Raw genomic sequence first — 27,383 nt, forward strand, 5'->3', positions numbered from 1 at the left:
AAATTTCCTTACAGTGTTATTTCTTCTAGACAACTGAGTGGGTGGAGAAAGAAAAGTGATAAGGAAAACATTTTCATCTTGTATATCTTCCTCCAGCCCCTAAAATTCTCATCTGACACTTTGTGACATGTGTAGTGGTGTCAGCATCTCTTCAAATATAGCTCCCTTCACGTTGGACCCTCTCAGGTTGGCTTCTTGAAGATCACACCCAGACAGATCACAATTCTGCAAGATGAAAACAATATTCACATAATTCATGTGGAGATTTCAGGCCTTATCTGTTTCTGCTCAAAATGATTTCTGGGGCAGATTAGGAAAATGTTCCTATACAATAAAACTCATTTAATTTCCGGAAAACCGATGATACACCACCCTAAATTAAGATGATATTCTATCTGTATTTGTTACCTCTAGTTAATGTTCAGGCTGTATATGTATAAACAAAGGTTAAAGAGGAAGCATGTCCCTTTTTCTTGCATATTTTAAAATGAGACATTGAAAACAGGGGTCCCCAACTCCTGGGCCACAGACTGATACTGGTCCATGGCCTGTTAAGAATCAGGCCACACAGCAGGAGGTCACCAGTAGATGAAGCTTCATCTGTATTTACAGCCACTCCCTGTATGGCTCAAGTTACAGCCTGAGCTCCATCTCTGTCAGATCAGCAAGGGCATTAGATTCGCATAGGAGAGTGAAACCTATTGTGAACTGCACATGTGAGGAATCCAGGTTGTGTACTCCTTATGAGAATCTAATGCCTGATGATCTCTCACTGTCTCCAACATCCCCAGATGCGAATGTCTACTTGCAAGGAAACAAACTCAGGGACCCCACTGATTCTACATTATGGTGAGTTATATAATTATTTCATTATATATTACAATGTAATACTAGTAGAAATAAAGTACACAATAAATGTAACGCACTTGAATCATCCCAAAACCACCCCTGACCCTGGTCTGTGAAAATATTGTCTTCCACAAAACCAGTCCCTGGTGCCAAAAAGGTTGGGGACCATTGATTTAAAATACAAAATGGATTGCAACATAATAAATAAATAAATATATATACACACAAACAAACAAACAAACAAACAAAAAAAACGGAGTTTTGCTCTTGTTGCCCAGGCCAGAGTGCAATCTCGGCTCAGGGCAACCTCCAACTCCAGGATTCAAGTGAGTCTCCTGCCTCAGCCTCCCGACTAGCTGGGATTACAGGCACTCACCACCACACTCAGCTAATTTTTTGTATTTTTACTAGAGACGGGGTTTCACCATGTTGGCCAGGCTGGTCTCAAACTCCTGACCTCAAGTGATTCACCCACCTTGGCCTCCCAAAGTGCTGGGATTACAGGCATGAGCTACTGCGCCTGGCCCCAAGGTAATAAATATTATCAAACCAACTTTACTATGATCTAAGAACAGTAACAACAAAAGGAATGAGATGGGGGGAAGACTATTTTTCTTTTAATCTGAAAAGATTTTACTTAATCAAATTGTGTAATACATTTTTCCATTCCCTAGCCCTAGTATTTTTATACCAAGGAACTGCCTTTCTTTTTAAAGCCCCCAAAGGTATGTATGTAATACAATGAGTTTTGACAGATGTACAAAATAGTGTAACCACTGCAATTTGAAGCTGTTTCTTAATTTCTCTTGAGATCACGGAGCGGTAAGATAGAGATTCCAGTTAAGTCCCTGGATATGATACGGGACAATGGTTAGAGAGAAGGGTGACTAAATGTAACCTCTTAGGAGAACAAATGTCAGCAGCTCACCCCTCAATAGTCAACCTGATCAGTCTTTGCAATCAGTTAGACAGAGGGAGGCTTTTGCTGCTAAGCCACTCCGAGTACATAAAACCAAGGAAAATAATATAATCTTCGGTGAAAGTGATGTAATAAATAATAAATAATTGTGTTTGTGATAGGATTATAATCTTAGGCCAATTCTTTTTGCCTTGAAGTTGAAAGGGGTCTGCTACTCTGCTACTGAGAGCTATCAAGAGATCTAGGCAAAAATATTAAGAAAAAAAACAGCAAGCTAAATTTTGACATACTGTTCTCTGCTATCCAATTTATACCAGATTTCATAGCTACCAGCCACATGTGGCTACTTAAATTTAAATGAATTAAAATTAAATAAAATTTAAAAATCAATTTCTCATCTGCACTAGCCACATCTCAAGTGCTCAACAGCTATATATGGCTAGTAGCTACTATACTGAAGAGCACCGACATAGAACATGTCCCTCCTGCACAAAGTGCTATTGGATGGTGCTGATGTAGACCTATCAACAGCTATCGAGTCTGCTAGCTAAACTGGCAAATTAAGAAGACATACAAATACAATTCTTTGAAAAAGATGACTAGGCAAAATTATAATCTCAGGCTGATAAACCAAAAAACATATGGTTCCAATTTTAAATAGACTTCCTGAACCTGATTTCAAACCTGGATATCATTTAAATTTCTCAAGTAGTTTAAGAAGTAATCTAGCCCATTTAGTTCTGTTCGGAATTAAATTTTATGGAAAATACAAACATTAGATAATGCATCTATCAAACTTATTTACTTGAGAAAAACTTAAGGAAAAGGAGAGAAATGAAATCAACTTAGTCTGAATGCCAGATGAGTCTTCCAATCCAGTTTTACCAACCAACTACTTTGTTTTGATTTCAATACATTTTGCATGAGATGCTTAGTAAGTCTAGCGTAATAAAAACTCTTAAAATGTTGGTGAACTCACCTCTAAATCAGTTCCTGCCAGAGTTGCTCCTCTGAGGTTACAGTTCTTCAACTTTGCATTTTTTAAGGTAGCCACTCTCAGGTTAATTCCTGTCATCTGACTTCCTTCCATATCCACACCTTTCAGATTAGCACCTACAGTGAACACATTCTGGGAGTAGTTTAACTTAAAAATATAGTTATCTATCTTCAACAAAACTGCAAGATGACTTAATGGAGGTCAATAATGACAGTCTCTTTTGACTTTGGGGAATGAATCTAAAATCTTGTCTCTCAACGAACTTACATATATAAACAGTTCACTGATGAAAGAATGCTTTCATTGATACTTTTGAGGGAAGAAATTTAGTTCTGTCTTATGATGGTTAGCACTTTCATAATATGCCTCTACAGGTTTATGATAATGAAGGTTAAGTAGTCTCCTAAATATACAAGTAAACAAAGTGATCAGTCACAGATAAAACAGTAACAAATTAAGAAACAATAAATTAAATCTTAAAATGATTTTTATAAACTCCCTGGCTTTATGCAAAAGAAATTTTTCCTTTTGGTCAGTGTAAGAATATTTTATTCCATTTGAAAGTTTAAGATGTTGATATTTAATTTTCCAATTAAAACTTTATTAAATATTTGAGGCTTTATTTTTTCTGAGTCCTCTGTTTTGATTAGCATTTGACTGAAACCAAATGGAGGTATCTTACCGCTTTGGAAGTTCTCCAAATATGATGACAGAAGAAACCTATTCCCTACAGCTATCCTGTTTCACCCTTAACAATTATTTTCCAGGGCTTTTTCCTTTACAGTCTGCTTCCTCCATAGAATAGGTATTTACAGAAAGGATCTCACCTTCTAAATTGGCTTTAAGACCAGAAGGATCCTCAAAATTACACAGTTTCAGGGATGCTCCTTCTGCATTAGAACAGAGCATCTTGACTCCCTGGAGATTTGCACACTGCAAAGAAAAGAGAAAATTCCTGGTGGTAAGGTTCATAATTTTGTTCAAATTAGCTCAAACAGTAAAAGAAAAAATAGAAAAGGGGAAAAGGCTCAACTCAACACACTCATAATCAATTATTTTCTGTTTACAATAAAGGCTTTTCTAATTAAACGCAGTAAGAAATGGGAACATTTGAAAGAAATTTTTTTTTAAAGAACTGTTTTTAAAAAAATAAATGCAAATTAACAATAGCATGCTCATTTTACATGAAACATAATGGTGTAGATAAAGAAGTTGGGAGAGTCAGAACTATGACGTCTCTATCTCTATTTTTATAAACACACCTATGCATGACAATGAAATAGTCAAAATGTATGGGTAAGGAAGGCATACACTTGTTAGGGGTATGGATTTTCTTATTACTATGGGAATCTTAATGTTCTAAGTGAAATTACTGATATTCTAAGATGCTACTACTGCCTTCAAGTCAGAGGTCAGAATACGAATGCCAACATTTAAAGGCATTATTTAGCTACAAAACACTAACAAGATGCTTTTTGGGTCTTTCTGCACCAACCATGGCTAAACATTAGCAACCCTGAGCAGGCACATCACAATGCATAATGCAAGGCAGAGAGTAAAATGGTAAAAAAGATATGTTTTAAGGCTGTTTTGTTTTGTTTTGTTTTGTTTGAGACAAAGCCTCACTCCGTCACCCAGGATGGAGTGCGGTGGTGCTATCTCAGCTCACTGCAACCTCTGCCTCCCAAGTTCAGGTGATTCTCGTGCCTCAGCCTCCTGAGTAGCTTGGATTACAGGCATGCACCACCACGCCTGGCTAATTTTTGCATTTTTAGTAGAGACGGGTTTTCACCATGTTGGCTAGGCTGGTCTTGACCTCAAGTGATCTACCTTCCTCTGCCTCCCAAAGTGCTCGGTTTACAGGCTTGACCCACCTCATCCAGCCAAGAGTTTTCAATTATGTTCATTTATCTCAAAGAGTTTTTGACAAACTTTTTTTTAGGGCTTAACACACACAAAGATGCCTCTCGACATTCCACTATTTAAAGACTAGGTCCTTCAAACTTTTTTTTGATGCTAGTCTTTTTCCTGTTTTGTTACTAACCTGACCCTTCATGATAAGACAGAATAAGAACAGTGAAAGTAACTAAAATGCATATTTGGTAGATTTTGTTACTAGCTCAGATACACGGCTTCATGGAGAAATAAGCTGCAGCTAATGAGTAAAACCCAAATTACAATAATTCAATAAATGACTACCAAAAGCAAGATGGTATTAATTCAAAAGACATACAGACATGGGCCTTGGAGGTAAGGAACTTAAAAGTTGTTAAAAATTAATAGATTTCATTGTTGGTCTGCATCTACCCTCTAACTTCAAATAAACACAGGTAACTGTCATGAATACATACATATACATACATATAAATATACACATATACAGAGAGAGAGGGAAAAAGCCACTGAGATGTTAACTTCCACAAACTGATGCATACCATATTTATTTCAAAATATCTATCAAATAATTCTTGAGCAGTAACATTTTCCCATTCCAGAAATGAGGTTGAATAGATTTCAAGGTTCCTTTCAGTTTTACCTTTATAATTTGCTGAAAATACGAGTCCTGACAAAGTACAGAATATTGAGGAGATCAGGAACTAATTCCAAGATTTAATTTCTTTTTAGTTGCTAAACCTTACAGGTCTATGTTTAATAAAGGATATCAAACCTGTAAAACCAAATTCATTTCACTTTCAGACCCTTTAGTCTTATATCAACATAATAAATTATCTGTTTTCAAGTAAAAGCTCCCATAAAAGACAGTTTTAATTCCTGTCTCAAAGGCTCTTTGAGACTGTTCAATAGACTAAACATTTACTTTTCTCTTGTAGCCTAAAATGATACTTACGTCAAGCACTGATCCAGAAAGATCAGCTCGTTCAAGATTTGCACAGCAAAGATTTGCATGTGCAAGATTGCAGCGGCTTAAATTGGCCATTTTGAAGTTAATGTATCGAAGGTCCAAACGAGAAAGATCAGCACCACTGAAGTTCAAACCCTGAAATAAAAAAGCACAAATTGTCACCATAATTAAATCGTCTGTTTGTATTAAATTTACTTACTATAGCTAACCACCAAGTATTTTTTAGAAGCAATTGGCAGTTCAGTTACTTGGAGTTTATTACAAAACATGATCAAAATGGACTTAGATACATGAAAGAAGTGTCCTTAAATAGGTTCCTCATAAAAGAAACTCTATCAACATATACATTAGAATATAGCCTGGCTATAATTCATTTATGTGTAGAAGTTTCTAAAGAGGTATCCCTGTTAGTCCTATACCTGCTAATAAGTATTTAAACCTAATTATATTTAAATTATTTTATTAATTCAATAATTCAAAACAGTTTATCAGGCAAAAATGAATACTGTGGTCTTTAAAATCTGAAATGCTACAGTACACATAAGTAAAGTACCTGCCACTGATCGGACCATATATTGCAAATGTACAAATAATTACTTTTAAAAAACTGCTGCAATTTCCATGCATTATTCATAAACTGCTGCATGAGGTATAATTAGGCAATTTAAAAAGGCTATTATTGCATCTCTTTTTGGTTAACCATTTCAGAACTAAATCAATGCTATGACCCATAATTAAATTAGATCTTGCACATAAAAGAAAAATAAAGCAAAATAACCCCAAAACACTAGAAGAATGTAAAATTTTATTTTGCTGATAGAAATAATTCATGTAATTCATGTAAAATTCATGTTAATTACCTGGCATCGCAGTTCTGACTTGGTTGGAGTTGCTAGCAAAAATCGGACAAATTCCTTTCGGGATATTGGTGAATGATCCTCCGGTGGCTGAGAATTCTTGAAAAAGATATTAAGAAATTAGTGGAGTCTTTTGGGAGATAGCTACAATATATATAACAGTGGCTAATGTAAAAACAGGCTTACCTTTATTGCCACTTCCAGGTGTTCAATCAATGAGTCAATACCAAAAAACCTTGCTTCTTCTAACACACCTATCAGAACAAAAATGATTCTGAAACAACTAATTTAGTGAATGTATTACAGTCATTTTAAATTTAGTAAAATACGATTAGTTAACATAATTTTAACATTTAATTGACTTTTTAAATGGAGCAGATCTGAACATGTTTGCCACAAGTATCTTTGACATAATGAATCAGAAAATGATGGAAATGAATAAAAGTTTAAAAAGTACAAAAAAGTATAATTCAGAAATCTTATAGGAGAATAAATTTTAAAAATATTGGTAAATACTAAAAGAGGTTTCATTTATCATTTACTTTAACTTGGTAAAAAACAATGTACATCCTTTACATGACTTGGTATGTTTACTTATTCTAATCTGTTAATAAACATCATCAGAATGTGTGGGAATACATTTGGGTTCCATTATCTTTCAAATGAGAAGACCTCAATCAGTTGGCTGTTGACTTGGTAAAAAACTACTTAGAACTCTGGAATTACAAAGAAAGTATCAGACATAATCCCTCCCTTCAAACACAAGCTAATAAGGTAAGTAGATACAGAAAACCACAAGCCGTTATTTGGGAAGAATAATACAATCTTTTCTGTGAAAACCAAACTCTATGGACGATAATACAATTGTAAAACAAAGGTCATCCAAGGTACAGCATCCGGCTACCACTCTGGCATACAGGGTCCACATTTCCCCTTCAAGAGGCATCCAAAGATTATGCCATTCTGGTCGGATATATATCCCCGGTGGAAACCCAACATATTACAAAAGAGGTTCTTGTGGGCCACGCTCTCAATTTGCCAAGATCTGAGTAAAGCAGAACTCTTAGGGAATGCAGCCAGGATACGTTTCTAATTCTAGGTTTAGAAATAAATCTTTAAAACATCCAGAGAAGCCTCAGAAATACAAAAGACAGGCCGGGCACGGTGGCTCAACACCTGTAATCCCAGCACTTTCGGAGGCTGAGGCGGGGGGATCACTTGAGGTCAGGAGTTCGAGACCAGCCTGGCCAACACATGGTGAAACCCTGTCTCTACTAAGAAAAAAAACAAAAACAAAAACAAAAACAAATATTAGCTGGGCATTGTGGTGTGTGCCTATAATCCCAGCTACTCGGGAAGCTGAGGCAGGAGAATCACTTGAACCCAGAAGGCACAGTTTGCAGTGAGCGGAGATCACGTCATTGCACTCCAGCTTGGGTAACAGAGTGAGACTCTCTCAAAAAAAAAAAAAAAATCAAAATCTGGATTTGAATCCCAGCTCTGCCACTCACTACTTTTTGGTGTTAGTAAAATTACTGTAGATTGTTTTAAAGCATATAATTACTTGGGCAATCTGTAGGCAATATAAAGAGTTTGGATGGAAACTGTACTAATTAAAAACAATGCTTTATAAAATGAATCCAGCAGAGAGCTCAGCTTTTTGAACACTTGCACAAATAAAAGAAATAGTTGAGAAACATGAAAAAGAAAAAACTAGCAAATCTTGGTAATAGCTTGGTTTGCAGATATGTGACAGAGCATGGATAAATATATTTCTGATGTTATTTTCTAGGCAAGTAGGATACAAAATGCTATCAATAATCTGAAGAAAAATTACAATGGGAGAAATAGAAAGCAACAAGAATTTAGTTACAAAGTTATAGAACTAGCTAAAAGAGTCAAATAATGTCTTTTTTTTTTTTTTTTGCAATAGGTACATGTTAAAGGGAATATAAAGTTTGTTATGGCAACACTAGAAGTTAGTGGGTGTTTTGTATTTCACTACAGAAACTGTAAGCTAGCAGTCCTCAGGCTGATTCTGATGTATTCAGCATGTAATGTTTTCAAAATAAAAACACGTCACATAAAATTTTAGATACCCAGGTTTCTTCAAAAACCAAGGTTCTGGCACTCTACATCTGTCCACATTGCACATGGCAACGATCTGCTGAAGCTGGCAGGCATGTGACCTCAAGATCACCAACTGCCTACCACTCCTCAAGTACTGACACCACACCAACTTCAGTCACTTAGAGGCCTATTAGCATCCAAATGCGCAACCAGTGTTTTACAAGGGCTTTTGTCTACATCACCTCCATTAACCTTCACAAAAATCTTGTGATGTAGATAGGGTTGAGGGTGCTTTCAACACTCATTTTTCCAATATGACTCAGAGAAATTCTCCCCAAGTTAGTCTCCCTAAGTTAGCAAATTGTAGAATCAAATCTCTAATTGAGAATTATGATTGCAAGTCATGATTTGCCCTCTTGACTACTCTAGTTCTCACATAATGTGGAGAATATCCAGAACTTGGAGCCAAGTTACATTCATAATTCAATTTTTAAAAAAGGAAACAACAAAATCGTTTAAAGTCACTTGTCATATAGAATCTATATCAGTTTAGAATATAAAGTTGATGTGTATGGCTTAGATATTTACCTATATGTACAAAGACTACCTACCTGAAGGACCACCTGTCCGTGCCTAAATCTATTTCTACACCTATATACACTCATATACATGAGAAAACATCTAGTTTAAAAAATAGAAAAAAAAATACTTTTACTTTATGGAAATATACTGTCACTGAGTGAAACAAAGTTAAAATCTTAAACTTACAAAAATGTGAGTAGTTACATAATTATATTGAAAGTCTACATAAACTCACCCAATAAATTAATGCCATCATTTACAATGAGCTGTCCATGACGCAAGTAGTTCAAAATGGGTTCAAAGTACTCAGGACTTCGGTCAATTAAGAAAGCTCCTCTATGATCTTGCTTATTTCCCCAGACACCTGTGTTACCATTATAATAAAGAAAGTACCCCATAAACAAAAAATAAAGTCAGAAATGTATGAGGAAAAAATTGCTTAATATATCAGTAAGTTTTTACTCTTAAAAACTGACATAATTAGTAAGTACAGAAAGTCGGGAGTTATAAAGGCAGCACAGATACAAAACAGGTAAGACGAAATGCGAAACCAACGTATTACACTCACCTTTGTCCTTAAACATGTGGGCCAGCATACTGTCAGGTTCTTTATTCACTAAAGTGCTCCTAAGAATTCAGGGAAAAAAATTGATTTCTCCATTTGTCTTTATAAACAAACATATTTAAGTCAAGAGTATACTCGATCCCAGCTGCTCTCTCAAAAAGATGCATGCTACAACCTGGTAGGAGTAACGCTGGGAAACAAAAACGTGCAGTAAGTTGCCATTTATCAGATCCCTTCTAATCGGGTACTTCCTTTGATTTAAACATTTTTTAGTTTCCTTTGCTTTAAATACTTCTCTGTCTATCCTGTTAGCAAACTATTACATAATAATATTCTTGATCTTCCAAACTTACATTTTTCTGCCCTTTAATAAAAGCAGTTGTAGCCTCTACAAATTTCAGTACTGTTAATTTTTACTTATATTGTGTGTCTATTACTCAATATCTAAAAAGCATGTTCTAAAACACTGAAGTGATGCCTTTTATGCTTTCTCAGGAATGAACCATGTTTTTACTTTGTTCTTCAAAAAAACTTATAAAAAATGGTTTCAGATCACACAGTATATTTAAGCAGCATTTGAGTATCTTTTTAGGGAATCAGCAAATTGAAGAACAAACGGTACACAGTGCTCCTTTTGCATTCTCTTTCTCTCTAACGCACATACACATACACCTACCGTGTAGTTGTAAAGTACCGCCCTCCAACATTTAATGTCAGCCAGTCTGTGTGGAATCCTAACAATCCCTCAGGAGGCTTAGAATCTGTCTGAGGATCTAGAGATGACATGTAGAAAATAATACAAATATTAAGATTGGGGATTCTGGGAAGACGGTAATGGCATAATTTTTAAAACTGAATACACACATAATAAAAGCATACCAGAGCTACTAGGACAGCAATACCCAAACCCACAGACTGCATCTAAAACAACACTAGGTGATAAGGTAGTCCCACCAATACCAACAGCTATAAGAGCAGCATGCTTTCAGCGCCTGTGAAAGAAAAAGCAGAGAGATGCAACAGGGTATATGATGAACCCATGAATGTGAAAGCCATCCATAGATACTGACTTCATTGCTTAATAAGTTCAGCTGAGAACAACAGATTGAGATGACCCCAAAAGTGAGTGATGCAAGTACTTTGGAGTAAGATCTGATAGGGCTGAAAATAAACTCTCAAAACCAAATGGTCAAAACTCTCTTCTATGGACAAAGCCCCACACTGATAACATGCTGGGAAAATAATCCAAGCTGAATGCAACAAAGACAACAGAGACTAAAAAAAAAAGGACTCCAAACAAAAGTTAAGAGGTCTAATAGACCAGAATATATCAGAAAATGAGTTCTGTATGTTTTTAACACTTCACAAAAACAACAGAAAAGGGAACTCTAGAGCCATGAAATTAGAAAAACTGTCCTGTCAGCCCTCTTTTCAAGTTAAGAAAAACTAAACTCACATAAAAATAAGCAATACAAAAGGATTGATCAAATGTAATACAAAAGTGTTAAAATAATAATAATAATGTCCTTATAATGAAAACATGCCAGAAATACCCACAAAATAGATCAAAATTATAATCTAATATTCCAAAACATGCTAAAATAAGTTTATACAAGGTATAAAATAACAATATAAACCAGGATTTACAAATTCAGAAACGTGTAGCAAGAACTCCCAAGAGAATTAGAAATAAAAGAAAAACGATTTTTAAAATAAAGACTAAAGCAAAAGAAATACAAGAGTGATTAAACACAATGACAGTGACTTAAGGGAAAGAAAAGGTGAAAAAGAGAATAGCTTGAAAAATTAAAAAGAAACGGCCACACATGGTGGCTCATAACTGTAATCCTTTGGGAGGCCGAGGCAGGTGGATTGCTTGAGCTCAGGAGTTCGAGACCAGCCTGGGCAACAGGGCAAAACCCCAAAATCCCATCTCTACAAAAAATACAAAAAAATTATCCGAGCATGGTGGCACACATCTGCAGTCCCAGCTACTGGTTGGGGGCTGAGGCAGGAGAATCACTTGAACCCAGGAGGTTGAAGCTGCAGTGAGCCAAGATCACACCACTGCATTACAGCCTGAGTGATGAAGTGAGGCCCTGTCTCAAAAAAAATAAATAAATAAAATACAAAGAAAAGAAAAGAAAGTTTCAAATGTAAAAGACAAGTGTAAAAGATCCACCATACATACAATAGAGTCCTGAAAGAAGGAAATCAAATCAAAGTGAACAAAATAAAAATGTAAACTTCAAGAAAACTGTACTGAAATTTTAAAATACATACACTTGAAACTATATATTGAAACGATCCATCATATCCTGAGAAAACCAATTCAGAACAACTCAGAACACCAAAAAATATTCTACTAAAATTACTGTACTTTAAAGAAAGAGAAATATCCTTTGGGTGATCTATGAAAAATAATCACATAAGAAAGATCAGATTTTTTGAGACCAACACCTCAAGCCAGAATAAAATGCAGTAACGTATTTAAGATATTCAAAGAAAAATGATGTGAACCAAGGATTTTTCAATAGCTTCACTGAGGTATAATTAACACAGAACAAATTACACATACTAAAGTTTATAATAAGCGTTGACATATAATTTTATACCAAAATCATATAAAGATGGCGGATGGCAATGACATCTTGCCACTGGAAGATGTCAGAGACTATTGTTCTCATAGTTTCTTGGAGAGAAATCTACTAGAGAACAAGTTTCAGATAACCACTGGAAACATAACAAAAGGATGGAGGTAAATGTACGCTTGAAGAAGTAAAACTAAATGAGAGTATAAAGGGAGACAGTATGGTATACAATGGCTGTATGTTCTGACAATGCAGAAACAATACAATTATTTTTAAGTAAGGGGAGAAAGGATTTAGCATATGAAAAACATTTAACTGTTTTTAGTAATTATATTGGTACTGAAAGTATTGGGTTTGTTATGCTGACATTTTTAGATGTGTTCTGTATGGGGTATAGTAAATGAGTAATTATGTGACATTATAATTCTATTAGTCCCTGTGTCCCTGAAAGTCAGTATTATTGATATAGAAAAAGGAGACACAGATGTAAGAACAGAAGAGGAAAAGTAAAAACCTTATAATCCTTAATATAAACTTTAAGTATTAGTATGAACCCATGAGTTATTTCATCTATCCATATTGTGTTATATATGATATGTAAACTTTCTATCCTATAACATATATACAAATTTTATCTCTACCTATATATTTTCAGTTCTGTCCACCAAAAAGCATAGCAATAATGATAAACCCAATAGCAAAGAGCCTCCCAAGCACCCAGATTTGTCTTGGAAAGACACTTCCCACTAAAAAAAATCAAGGCTTGTTGGAAAAATGTTGATCCAGGTCTGAGACAGGAAAAGGCTTTAAGATGAACACCTGTTATTCCAGATAATAAGAAAGCTATAAAATCCAACAGGGCTTGTTAAAAAGACCTGAAGAGATTTCCAGTGGCCAAAAATTAAGACAATCTGAACACCAATAAATGCAGAGCATGAAAATATACCAAATATTTTAAAATCCATCAGTTAACAATAAAAAAAACCCCTTAATTTATCATTTTTTATTGTGTTTGTATGCAGTGGACCAATTAAGTGATCGTTGCCTGCCAATCACTGTTAGGCCAATGGATAAAAGAAGATGAGGAAAAGTTCTTACTCACAGTTTTAAGGTAGAGACAGACAGACAAGAGTATGCACTTACTTCCAAGTTGACAATTGCCTGTGCATCAATCCTGAGAACTACTTCCACTCACCAAATACAATTAGTATGATGCTTTAAAAAATACTTAAATATTCAGAGTGTTGACTGTATGGATCTAAATAAATCAAATACTTTATCTTACTTTTGGCCTTTTCTTTTGAGATATACAACTATAAGCTTTCTTCCAAATCAAAGGGTAGTGTGTGTGCACACCCATGTTTGTGGTTGATACCAAGTTATTTTTTGACTGATCTGATCACTGTGAAATACTGTCAAACACTACTTATGCAAGCAATATTTACTCACAAATATGTAATACAACATGTAGAAAAATTTTGACATTTACTACCAAAGAAAAAATTTTGAAACAATTGTTTCTAAAATCAAAACTACCTTACTATGTTATAGTTAATGAATATGTACACCTCGAAAGCATTTTAAAGGCATGTAAAAGATGAAGCATCCATAATAAACTACGATCATATAGTAAAAAATTTAACACATACACCCAATGTAGAATCAAAAAGTGTGAAGATCTGAATACAGCCATAAGATCATTTTTGATGTTTAAGCTTAATAGCCCCATTTAAAGTAATTGCCATTCCATCTTTTTTTTTTTTTTTTGGCAGATAAAATTGGCTTTTAAAGTCACTTACCAATAAATGGCTCTCCTTCACAAACAAACAAAACATCATCATCCCTGGGGAAATCAAAATTTAAAAAGCCACCATCAAAATCTAAAAATCACATTAATTATCTGTTGCTTATAGGAATTATTCCTTAGAATTATATAGACAATAGGTTTTGCTATCAATCTAGACTGCAAAGAAGCTAAGTTTCCAATGCTTTGTTTAGCTCCCTGAACTTAACTGTCTTTGAATTTAAATTCAAAAATAAGATCTTGCACATGAAAGTACTTTTGAAATGGGGGGGAAAATCCCACTACACAAATTATGTGAGTTCAGCTTTCTTATCAACTGAGAATGAATAATTATGCTCAAAGGATAGATTAAAGCCACAGCTAACTCCTCTTTTTTTCTTTACATTTTTTTTACCCCTAAATCATTAGCTGTTGTGTGCTTTGGAGATGAAATAAACTGTCATATTAAATCTAGGAAAAATATAGCTGGAAGTAACTCTGTCGTCAGTGTTTACCCACTACAGATCCACCATACACCCAAATGTAAATGGTTGCACATAACCCACAGTTCTAGACAATCAGTGTACATCCTCTTCCTCAACCCATTACACCAGATACCGTATTGTGAACCCAAAACGAATAAGCAGATATTTTATAGCTCAGAAGGCTTCAGTTATAACCTTCCATTGTAGAAGTTTTTATTTCCTATAGGACATCACAGGACACATTAAATTTTTCTAAGAAGCAGAGTTTGTGCTTGTTAAGGAGAAAGTTAGGCTGATGAGGACCATCATCCAACAATGTGACTCAGTTTTCCTTAGAAACTGAAAGAAGCTGGGAGACACATATTGAAAAACTCGAAATTATCCTAATTTATTTGGATTTAAAATGTAGTATATAGTATTTCCTACTTGTTCGCCATGCCAATTTACTGTTTTCAGATTAGTATAAAAATCTGGTTTTTTTTTTCATTAACAAAACCCAACTAGCTGTATGACCTGAGTGAGTCCTCAGCTTCACAGGTAATTTGTTTCCTCGTCTGTAAAATGAAGGGTCTAGAACTGATTCACTGCAAAAGCAGTATACTATATTGAAAGGTCATTTTGATCTGGATTTACACAGAGACTTTGTGTATTATTGTAACTTAAAGCATCATTATCTTCACATCATTGATAAAAAAACTCATGCTTTGCCAATCAAATGGTATAACTCAGGCAAAGCAATTATAACATAACTGGCATAGTCAACACTTAATTTGTGTTCCCTTTACCATCTTCTTTGTTAAGCATCTTCCTGCTCCAAAATTCTCTGACCTCGTGAAGATGAAGTAAGGTGAACTACACACTTGTTTTAAAGAGATGAATCTGCCTGGGATATTTAAAGAACAAACAAATAAGTCTATAATTATGGTGGATCACTGGTGATACCTCTAATTAGAATTATATCATATTTATAAAGTTTTCACAAAATCTGGCCTTTGTAATATTTATAAAATGCAAAGCATTTCTTAGGAAATGATTAACAAGCAGGTGCATATAAAAGTGAAGAGATAAATTAGATTTCTAATGTTAAAAACTGCATGTCTTATTAGATCCTTCTGTAGTACCACAAAGAAGAAATTCCTCATAGCCATATATGAACTATGCAGAAAGACTGTCAGTATACTGAAATGTATACTAAGGGTTTTCTGGCTGATCAATACAGCTTAAGCCCAAATGATTTAAATTCCAAAGAGCAAATTCTAGGTAATCACTTGCCAAAATCCTGTATTCTTAACAGTGATTAAACTACTGCTTAAGGGAAACAGCATAGCACCAAGAAGTTGAGGCACACTGTTGACAGCTTATAAAAAGGTGAAGGTTACCTGATCAAAGCAATATCATCAATCAGTCCACCTTTCCCATTATATACACTGGTGGCTTTTATGCCGAGTTTACTGCTGGCCACAGAAAGCAAATCAGATAAAGTTCCATATACAGCAACCACCTGTAAATACACCAGATTAATATGAACAACTTATTTAATAAATGTTATCCCAACAAGTTACAAACCATCACAGTAAAACAGGGCTAAAAAGAGTATCATATAAAAGGAGACTTCAAGAGGTTCTTGACAGTGCCCCCTTTTCTTCTATGACTCATGTATTCACTTGGTGCCTAAAATTGTCGAATCCTAAACTAGAACATAAGAAATCATCTCTGACCAAAACAATCTACAATCCTAAGGTGTGTTAAATAGCACTCCAGTTGTGAAGTAAGATAGACCTACACTTCAATCTAGAGTCTGACATTTTCTAGCTGTCAACTTGAGTCAACCTATTGATGCTTCTGTTGCTTTAACTAAAAATGAAGAAAATAGTGGCACCTACTTCAGAAGGTTATTACGAATTCATGCATAAGAGCTTAGCGAAGAGACTGAGACCTAGTAAGTCCCTATTATGTTGTCCTTTTATTATTTATTTATCTGAATGGTGCACCCTTAGAATAGGAGTCCACTGGTGCTGTTTATTATATCATTATCTACATAAACTACCATAGAAAATATAACTTCCTACCTCATTTATTTAATTCTTCATTAACTAAGACAGATTTTAGCATCTAACATTAAGAATACAGCAAACAGCTGGGTGACAAGGAATTGATCTGTCCTGCTGTGAATCCAGCATTCTGATATATGTGTAAGATACATGTAACTGTTTAAGCAAGGGGGCTGACAATCTCTACATGTAAGTGAATTTTGTGCCCTGGTCCTAACTGTAACTATGGGTTCTCAGCGGCTGAGTTGTACAGTTGCACCATTATCAGTTATAACCTCTGAAAGTTAGGAATAAAAAGTAGGAGAGGGTCGGGCGCAGTGGTTCAAGCCTGTAATCCCAGCACTTTGTAAGGCTGAGACTGGCAGAGCACTTAAGGACTGGAGTTTGACCAGCCAGACCAAAATGGAGAAACCCTATCTTTACTAAAATACAAAAATCAGTCAGGTGCGGTGGCACATGCCTGTAGCTACTCCAGAGGCTGAGGCATGAGAATTGCTTGAACCCGGGAGACAGAGGTTGCAGTGAGCCAAGGTTGCACCACTGCACTCCAGCCTGTGTGACCGAGCAAGCCTCTGTCTCCCCCACAAAAAAAAGAAAAAGAAGTACTTGAAGGGCTAAACATGAAGCACAATCACCTAGCTCATGGATGTCCCAAGATCATTATGTCAAGATGCCATATGAAGTGAGCACTAAGGCTGGTCCTCTGTCCACCAGTGACTGGAATACAGTGGAGAGTTTCTAGTTAAATAAATAAAGTAAATGGAGGCCATAGAAAAATCTGCTTGATAACAAAGAGTGTGCAGTTTTTCAAAAGCAGAGTACTCAGATTCCAACTTTTTTCTCTTGGATCAGAAGGATGAAAGAGAGAAGAGTGCTGGGGCATTTTGGAAAGTGTTGAAGGCGAGAAAAATGTAAGCGGAATCAAGTACATTATTAAAAATAATGCATAACCCAACTGTCTATAAGCAGGTAATTGTATAAATATGGTATAGACATACAACTGAATATTATTCAGCAATAAGAAACAATGAGGCCAGGTACAGTGGCTGATATCTGTAATCCCAGCACCTTGAGAGGCTGAGGCAGGTGGATCGCTTCGAGACCCGCCTGGCCAACATGGTGAAACATGGTCTTTACAAAAAAAAAAATACAAAAAGTAGCAAAGATGGTGGCACATCCCTGTAGTCTCAGCTGCTTGGGAGGCCAAGGTGGGAGGATGACCTGAGCCTGCCAAGTCAAGGCTGCAGTGAGCCAAGATCACACCACTGTACTCCAGCCTGGACATGATGGGATGGAAAAGAAAAAAGGAAAAGAGAAAGGAAAGGAAAAAGAAAAAAAAAAGGGAAAAGGAAAGGAAAGGAAAGAAAAAAGAAAATGAAAGGAAAGAAGAGAAGAGACATGAATTCTGACACGTTACAACATGGCTGAACCTTTGTGACAGTATGCTAAATGAAGTAAGCCAATAAGAAAAGGATAAATATTCTAAGATACCACTCACATGAAAGTACCCAAAACAGGCAAATTCATAGAGATAGAAAGCAGAATAAACGTTACCAAGGCATAGATGGGAATGGAGAGTTATTTCTTAATGGGTACAATTTCTGTTTGGGATGATGACCAAGTACTGGAAATAAACAGTGGTGATGGTTACACACATTACGAATGTAAACAATGTCAATGAATTACACATTTAAAAAACGGTTAAAATAATAAATTTTGTTCTATCTTCTATCACAATAAAAAAATAATGCAAAGCACTAGGCGCAGTGTCCTACACACAGCAGGCTTGCCACAAATAATTAAAGCCTGAGTAAAATATGTCCCCCATATTTCCTATGATTGTTCACCTCTGCAACACAGTGAGGAATTCTGTAATTGCATTATACACATTCCTGGGAAAAAGGTAAGAGAAATATAGTACCTAGGGCATTGCACATGGCAAAGCTGGGGTTGTGTTAAGGCAAAGAGCATGAAGAGAGTAAAGACAGAGAAGAGAGAAGCAAACATGCAAAGGAGCAAGAGATTGACCAAAGCAGATGCAAAACAACTTCTGCAGTCAGAAGGTACTGAGAGGAGGGTAAGAAGCACCTCTTTCCCAATTCAATGTTCTTGGCATAGTTGCCATTATACAAATAATTTTCTAAATCTTTCGTTTCCCTCTTATTTACCTCTGGCCCTTGTATCTCAATATGGCTTTCTTTTGCCTGATATCCCTTCCTTGCCCTAACATCAACTTTCTTCCTCAGTATCTCTTTCACTGCTCTCTCATCCATACCATAAAATAGATGCAAGTTGAATGCACCTGCCTGTATTATCCTTGTGTGATTAACATAATATTATAGCTTAAGATCTTATATGACTTATTCAAAATACACTAACTTGAATTGTCGTTTACTTCTATAGGATTGACTTGGTTTTTCTGTGGGTTAGCTGTCTTCCGATGAAAATAAAGGCCACCCGCCATGTTTTAAAGCTGTGCTGTCCAATGTGGAAGCCACAAGCTTCATGAGTCTATTTAAATTTTAACGTATTAAAATTAAAAGTTAAAATGCAGTTCCGTCACACTAGCCACATTTCAAGTGCTCAACTGCCACACTGGCTAGTGGTTTCCATATTGAATAGCACAGATTTCCATCATCTCAGTAGTTCTATCAGACAGTGCCATTCTAAAGAGCAGAATAAAATGAAAAAGAAGGAAAAAAAACCACTATTTAATTCTATTAGGCTTTCCCATGACATAGGAACCCAAAGTAACAAATTGATGAAATACAACTCAAGACCTGTTTGTTGTTTTATTCAGAGGGTTAGGATGTTGCCATCTTCCATTTCTTCCCCACTGAAGTCAAATGTGACCAGATGAGAGAAAAAAAATCACACATACTATTTGGCACGGACTATTCTCAAGGCAGTCAAAGTACAATAGGTGTCTCCTTGAAGGCTGTAAAACTACTAAAGGAGCACAGTCTAGGTATAAACTGAATTCAACTTTTATTTTATTGCCACTTAAATCAATCTTAATAAAGTATCAAAAACAATTTACCACATCACTAAGTATTTTCTAATCTGGCTGTCTGCCTGGATCCTAAAGGTCCAGTAAAAATATTAATTTGCAAAAAGTTGCTATGAATTCTGTGAACAGAGGTGACTATCCCTTGGTAAAGCTGATAAGCAGCACTAAAGAAGTACATCCCTGAGTTGTTCTACTAATAACCACCATAGGTTCAAATTGAAGATCCACCTAGCTAAATGGTACATTACCTGGCTTATAGCAGGTCTTTGATAGTATTTCTTGAAAGTTGAGTGTTGAACTAGGACACGCCTTTTTTGTGTGACAATCAGTCATATTCATTTAAGACAGTCACACTGTCATTAGGGTAAAAAAATACACAGTATAAATGCAATTCTAAAGCAATCTGGGCACAGTGGCTCATGCCTGTAATGCTGGCACTTTTTGGAAGGCCAAGGTAGTAGGATCACCTGAGGTCAGGAGTTCAAGACCAGCCTGGCCAACATAGCAAAACCATGCCACCACACCCAGCTAATTTTTACATTTTTAGTAGAGATGGGGTTTCACCATGTTGGCCAAGAGGATGTCGATGTCTTGACCTCGTGATCCACCTACCTCAGCCTCCCAAAGTGCTGGGATTACAGGCCTGAGCCACCACGTCCAGCTGAGTTTTTTGTTTTATTTTGTTTGTTTTCCAAATTTGTTACAATGAACCTTTATTACTTTTGTAATAAGGGGGGAAAGTTTTAATTTATTTTAAGGTCTCCATAGCTCCAGATACTAGTTCTACAAATAAAATTATTTTAACAGTTTACAACCAGGCAGTTAACAATTTCCTTTAAGTGAAATGACCAAAGGGTAGTCAATGAGAGAAAATAGAATTAAAATTAATACAAAGAATCTTATAGTTCTAGAAATTTGAAAATTTCCCTTAATTTGGGCCAATATACTTATTTTCACTTGGAGGGCTATTCTTGACATTTGTTTTCCAACTAGTCATTCGAGCATACTAACAATACCAAACAAATAAAAAGGAGTTATACTGTAATACTAATATTCACATATTCAAAATCTCTGTATTTTAAACTAATTAGAAACCAGATTTTAAAATATGTATCAGCATAAATTTGTCATACATATAGAAAAGATTAAGTTAGATTGGCACATGTATTCTTTATATAACAACTCTGTTGAGAAAGAGGAACGATAAAAATCTTGTGTATCATGGGCATAAGCTCCAGTGAGTATATACTAAGTTTGTTGTTGTCCTCATACTGAGCCAAAGAAATCATAAAATGATAGTGCTTACAAAGATCATTTGCTTTCTATGTGTTGTCTCCACCATGTGGGCCTGATGTTTCCATGTCACTGTCATTATCTACTTTAATAACTTAGGCCCTAAGAACAGAAGCATTTTACAGAGTAAATTGAGAAGCATGTCTATTAAAGTTCATGATGACTGTATTATACTACTGCTCAGAGTCAATTCTTTTTAAATTTCAGATCCCATGACAAGTGAAAGCTGTCTATGAGTTGGAAAGTAAAAGGACACCATGTCTAGTAGGACTGGCTAGTTTTAATTTGCCTTTAAACACAGTTTTCAAATTGTAACCTATATTATTTAAATTTAAAAATTAAAACCTGCACACGTACATAAAATTTTTTTCTTCTTTACCCACAATATTTATTACATAATACACAAGGAATACTTGTTGAATTTATGCAGGCTGATTTACCTAACAAAATCACCAATCACAATTAATAGCTAAATGTAGAACGCAATTTTCTCTACCTATACTTTTAGTCAAATACATTTTAAATATTTACATGAGCTGATTCTTTAAAAGGTGAGATAATTAACTCTAAGGTGAAAAAAGAAAATATTTAAAATGGAAAATGTTGATAATACCAAGTGCTGGAGTAGTTGTAGCCCAATGGGGAGGGTTCATGCAATGCTGGTGGGAATATAAATTACTGCAATGACTTTGAAAAAAATCTGGCATTATTTTACAAAACTGAATATTTACATAACTTAACACCCAATAATTACAACTACGTGTCTATACCTTAGAGTGGTGGTTCTCACATGTGTGATCCTGTCACCTAGAGCATCTGAATCACATTTCACCTGCAAATTAAAAATGCACATTCCTACCCCATCCCAGACCTGCTGAATATTAACCTTTGGGGATGAAGTCCAGCGGTTTTCTCAAATCCTCCTCCTCCTTCAAGTGACTCTGATGCATGCTAAAGTTTGAGAACTACTTCCCTAGAAAAATGCTTGCTGCTGTGCACCAGGATACATATATAGAAATATTAATGACAGCACTGTTAATTTAACAACAAAATATAAAGAAAATAACCTAATGTCCACTGACAGTATTTGTATAGCGTGTACTTTAATAAAGCAGTAAAAATGAATAAATTATCACTATGTCAGATATTATGGTTAGAACAGAATTATACTGAATGAAAAAAGCAAGGACTGGCCTGGCATGGTGGCTCATGCCTGTAGTCCCAGCACCTTGGGAGACTGAGGACGGAGGACTGCTTGAGGTCAGGAGTTTGAGACCAGCCTGGGCAATATAGAAGACATTGTCTCCACAAAAAACTATATACAGTATAATATCAATTTGAGATACAGTATGTCCCGAAGCTGATTTTTTAAAAATGGCTAGGCGCAGTGGCTCACGCCTGTAATCCCAACACTTTGGGCGGCCGAGGCAGGCAGATGAGGAGGTCAGCTGAGACCAGCCTGACCAACATGGTGAAACCCCGTCTCTACTAAAAATAGAAAAATTAGCCGTGAGTGCTGGCAAGCTCCTGTAATTCCAGCTACTCAAGAGGCTGAGGCAGGAGAATCACTTGAACCCAGGCCGTCAGAGGTTGCAGTGAGCCAAGATCACGCCACTGCACTCTAGCCTGGGCAACAGTGCGAGACCCTGTCTTAAAAAAAAAAAAAAAAAAGGGTAATTTAGTTATGCATATATATGTGACAAAACTATTGATTTAAAAACACACACACAGCAAAGAGAAAAACAAAACAGAGGTACAGGAAAGTGGATGAGCACATTATGTTATTGATAACATGCTACTTCTCAGGTTGTCTGGCAGACTTACAGATATTTTCTATATTATGTTCCTCTTAATTTTTATGTACATTCTTTATTGTATTCTTTACTATGTATCAAATATATTAAGAAATGTTCAAGCTTAAAAAGTGGGCTCTCACTAGGTTGTTATTAATATTTAGACTTCAGAGGCAGAGGTTCACATAAAATTTTCACCTTCCTCCAACTCTAACAACGTCATGGATTCGAACTGGCATACTTACTACCAACAACACATTTCTTTTTCATTCTTTCTTGTTGTTGTTGTTTTAGAGATGGGATCTCACTCTGTTGCCCAGGTTCGTCTTGATCTCCTGAACTTCAGCAATCCTCCCACCTCAGCCTCTCAGTGCTGGGATTACAGGCATGAGTCATTGTGCCTGCCCCCAACAACATGTTTCTGACCTAACACCAAAACCTGAAAAAAAGTTATTTCTTGGACCAAGAATGAAAACACGGTACAGAATGAAAGTATTTCCTACCCTGTTTGCCATGTTTGGCATGATGCCACGTACTCAGAAGGCATTTACTAAGTGTTCACTGAGTGAATGAATGAATGATGAATTAATCAGTATACAAAAGGCCTAGGACTTGCACAGCTCATTAATGAATATTCTGAAGTAAAAAAAGCACTCTGTGTTCAAGACATGCAGAAATTCTGCACTGACATTAAGTTGCTCAGAAGCCGCACACTGCATTCAGATGCGCAAGTCCCCATTTCAATTTCCTTAATGCCAACTCTTACAGGGAATATTAAAAAGAATAATGAAAATGTTGAGGCACATGGAAAAAGGATGACAGGCACAACATAACTGACTCTTTTGGAGCAGTTTTAAAAAACAACAAAAAAACCCTCAAAATTTAAATTAAAGATTCCAGTGATTAGAACTAAGGCCTTCAAATGTTTCTGACCACACACCCCAATGGTAACACACTTTTGGGCATGTGCTCAAACATCTGAATATTTATGTAGTTACAAACCACATTCCACTATTAGAAAGTACATGTTTTCCCAAATGATGAGGACTTTTAGTGATTTAGACTATGAATCAGCCAGTAAGAATCTCCTAAATATTTATCATTAAATTTAGTGAAATTCTGCCAAATACAGGATTGACTTTAAACATCAAAATAAGCCGGGTGTGGTGGCTCATGCCTGTAATCCTAGCACTTTGGGAGGCCAAGGCAGGTGGATCACCTAAGGTCAAGAGTTCAGGACTAGCCTGGCCAACATGGTGAAACCCTGTCTCTACCAAAAATACAAAAATTAGTCCCAAGTTATGCAAGAGGCGGAGTCAGGAGAATCGCTTTAACCTGGAGGGTGGAGGTTGCAGTGAGCTGAGATCACGCCACTGCACTCCAGCCTGAGTGGAAGAACAAACCGCTGTATCAAATAAATAAATAAATAAATATAAAGCTAAAAGTAAAAAACAAAAACCAAAAAATAAAATCAGAAAAGAAAAAAAATCTGAAGCCATTTGTCTTCATGTCCTAGAAAGTATTTCTAAATATCTTGCTAACTAGGATGACTCATCCTATCAATGGCTAATATTTCAAAGAATAACATACACTTAGGGAGAGGCTGATTATTAATAGCAATTAATAAATAGGACTTCAACTAGTCTTCTTTAAAACTCAGCACTGTTTCAACTTCTCAGGCCCAAAGAGATCCACTCTTTTTTTAGTCTCATGGTTTATACATACTAGGAGAAGTGGCAGCTCCTGCCATTTCCTCATTGTTTACTTATGCTTGCATAATTCATATTGACTTCAAGCTGCAGTTTCTTTGAAGTAATCCTTTAAGATCACTTGGCATTTTGGTGAGAGTTAATTTAGTTAAAACTAGATATAAATCTTAACGTGGCAGTTGTAAGCTTCCATAGCACAATGTCAATGACAACCAATCAGTGAAGAAGCCACTATTAATTAAACTTTTCACATGTGAAGGCCCTCCCTTCTTACAGGAGACCTGAGACCAGCTGACATGTTCAATGACTGGAGGCACCTGTGTCTTTCCAGATCCGAAAAATCACGTTTCCATATTATTTTATATTTTTAAGTGTAAGATACAAACAAAAGGTATATTTCTTCCTGACCTCCAATAAATCATCTTGGACACCGTCCATGGTGTGCCATCTCACTCTGGAAACCACTGTTCAGAGAATGCATAGCCCTCTCTCCAACATCAAATACATTCACCACTAGTTACATTTATTCAATACACAGAAAATTCGTGGTGAGCATGTAACACAGCACCTTGGAAGAATTCTCTGCCTCTCCACACCTTTCCCCAGGCTTTATAGTCCCACAGTCTGGTAACCACTAAACAAACTGTAAGAGGGAAACTTATTTGAAAAAAAACAGAGATTATTCTTTTAACCAGGAAACAAAAGCAGAAGCGAGGTAAAGGAGATAAAGTAAGTGGTACAGATATTCCAACTGGTGGATGGGAAATCAAATTCTGTTCTATTTGAGTAGCACTTTTCCCTAGCTTATTCTTAATGAACATTCATGTCATGATCATGCCAATCCAATTAGTCACTTTATATATAAAAATGCAAGCTGTTATGTATTATGTAGCTCTTTTGTCAAATAAGAGTAATTATAAAATTTTTTAATCAACTGAAAGGAGAGAAAGCACTGCCAACGTTATCTTAGAATATGTTCATCAGCTGAGCAGTGAAGATCACGGCTTTGTTTCTTTTTATCTAGTACTCTCCAGTTTGGATTTTTATGATCGTTGTAACATGAACATATTCATATTTAATTATTTGAGATGCATTTTCCCCAATCTTCTGAGATTCTCTAGCAGAATATTTTTAAAGTAAATAAAATTTAAATCCAAGAATCTACTCTAGTCAAAACTAGATAGTTTAAAAAAAATCCGTGTGAACAATATGGAAAGACCAACTCAGTTAATTTTTGACAACCAAATTGAGTGGATTCGGGAGAGATTTAGAGCAAAAATATTTATGACTAGGTCTAAATACTTGTCTTCCATAAGTAACACAGCAGAGATACTACATTAAAAAGGTCAATCAGAAGTTTGTTTTTGAGAAATATTACCAATTTTGGATATACTAAATCTTTCTTAGAGTAACAACATACGTTTTAGATAATACCAGCTAACTACAGAACAGGTTTACAAAAAGTTAATAGGGATGAGAAATGTAAACTTCGTGAGCATATTTTCGGGGTAGCATTCATGATAACTCGAGAACTCGAATTTATACCAATTCTGTTTTAAAATGAGTATTAAATCTCTAGGACCAGAAGAACACAAAATTATAGCCAACAAACCACACTCTGGTTCGAATTTTCAGGGCATGTTTACTCTACACTGAATAATGGGAAAGCCATTTTTAATGCCACTGGACAATTTCACTATTTAAAAATTTACAGTGTTTCCCGAATGTGCAGGCATCAGAGTATTTTGGCAACTAACACAGTGAAACCCATTTACCTTTACCTTAGACTCGTAAAGGCTGAGTTACTTCTGGGTGTCATTTAGCAACGCAGTAAATGTCTGCCTTGAACAGTCAAAATTTCCCAAAGTAGCAGAACAACTTTCATGGGTGGGGCAAAAGGCTGGGAAGGAAGAGAATTCGTTTTGGCTTGCTCCAGCGCTGGAAGAACACTTAGCACCACACCCTCCGCAAAGGCCTACCTAACACAGCAAAGGCGACTGTCAAATCGATCCCTTTTGGGTCTGCTGTCCCCGTCCTCTAGGGAATCAAAATAAGGCAAAATAATAAAACGAGTACAGAGAAGTTTGGCGGCGTCGGGGAGTGGGGGCTTGAGGCATCTCAGAGAGAAGGGCAAAAATCAACAAGAAAATGCCCCCATTTTTAAAATCCTGTCTTCGACCTCGGATGGGAGAAGATTTTGTTTATCCACGGGCAGTTTACTTCTGTCTCCCTGACCCAGCTCCACAGGCTCTGGTGCTCGCCGCCACTTTCCGAGCAGATCATTACTCAGCACGGGAGCCGGCGCGCCTCCTCCCGCAGGCGGGAGCGGGGTCTCGGGGACAGGCGGGAAGAGGCGCGACCGCCCGGGCGCCCAGGTGACCGCGGCCCTCTCCGCTCCCCAGTCCCCGCGCCCCCCGCACCGCGCATCCGGGAGCCCCGGAGCCCCCGGCCCGACCCGCGCCGGCCCCCAGGTAGCTGAGGCGCCGAAGGGCAGGCTCGGGGACAGGGGTCCTGAGGGTCGGGAGGAGGCCGCGGGGACCCTGTGCTGTCCCCGGGCGCCCCCAGCCCGCGCACGCCCACCTCCCAGCCCCTCTGCCCAACTTCACGGCTGCCCCGCCAGCCGGGTCCGCACCGTCCACCCTCGCCCCGACCCACGGCCCGCCGCGCCCACTCACGCCCCCGTTACCTTTCCGTTCTTGGGGCTGCCGTTCAGGAACAGGGTCACCCGCCTCATCGCGCTGCCCCCGCTGGGTCCTGAGTGAGCCGCCACCCTCCCACCTGGTCCTCCTCCCACCTTTTTCTCCTCCCGCCCTTCCCCTCCCTCCACCCACTCGGATTCGCCTCCCTTCGCCACCTTCCTGCCCTTGGGAACACACCACACACACGCACTCTGTCCCACACCCAGGGCTCGGCCGGTCCTCCTTCCCACCCCGCCCCTAGGCTCCTCAGCCTGCCTGGGGCCCTTC

General features: G+C 36.9%; 1 protein-coding gene across 1 annotated transcript; it reads right to left on the bottom strand.

Moving 5' to 3' along the window:
- KCTD9 (potassium channel tetramerization domain containing 9) lies at positions 1-27,367 on the bottom strand. Its single transcript, XM_011968842.1, has 12 exons — positions 27,104-27,367; positions 15,941-16,062; positions 14,093-14,136; positions 10,379-10,475; positions 9,706-9,764; positions 9,373-9,501; positions 6,672-6,739; positions 6,489-6,584; positions 5,614-5,763; positions 3,593-3,698; positions 2,748-2,881; positions 1-225 (listed from the first exon to the last, which is right to left on the bottom strand). Exons 1-12 carry the CDS (start codon positions 27,149-27,151, stop codon positions 109-111), a joined length of 1,170 nt encoding a protein of 389 aa, XP_011824232.1. The 5' UTR covers positions 27,152-27,367; the 3' UTR covers positions 1-108.
- Positions 27,368-27,383: the final 16 nt, after the last annotated feature.

This window comes from Mandrillus leucophaeus, unplaced genomic scaffold (genome assembly GCF_000951045.1).
Source record: "Mandrillus leucophaeus isolate KB7577 unplaced genomic scaffold, Mleu.le_1.0 Scaffold86, whole genome shotgun sequence".
Lineage (NCBI taxonomy): Eukaryota > Metazoa > Chordata > Mammalia > Primates > Cercopithecidae > Mandrillus > Mandrillus leucophaeus.

Excerpts from the sequence above, each read along its gene's own strand:
- KCTD9 (XM_011968842.1), bottom strand. The coding sequence starts at position 27,151 with ATGAGGCGGGTGACCCTGTTCCTGAACGGCAGCCCCAAGAACGGAAAG. Across the intron at positions 3,699-5,613 it reads TTTCTGGATCAGTGCTTGAC|TGTGCAAATCTCCAGGGAGT; the intron begins GTAAGTATCATT and ends TTTTCTTTGCAG. Across the intron at positions 226-2,747 it reads TGGCAGGAACTGATTTAGAG|AATTGTGATCTGTCTGGGTG; the intron begins GTGAGTTCACCA and ends TTCATCTTGCAG.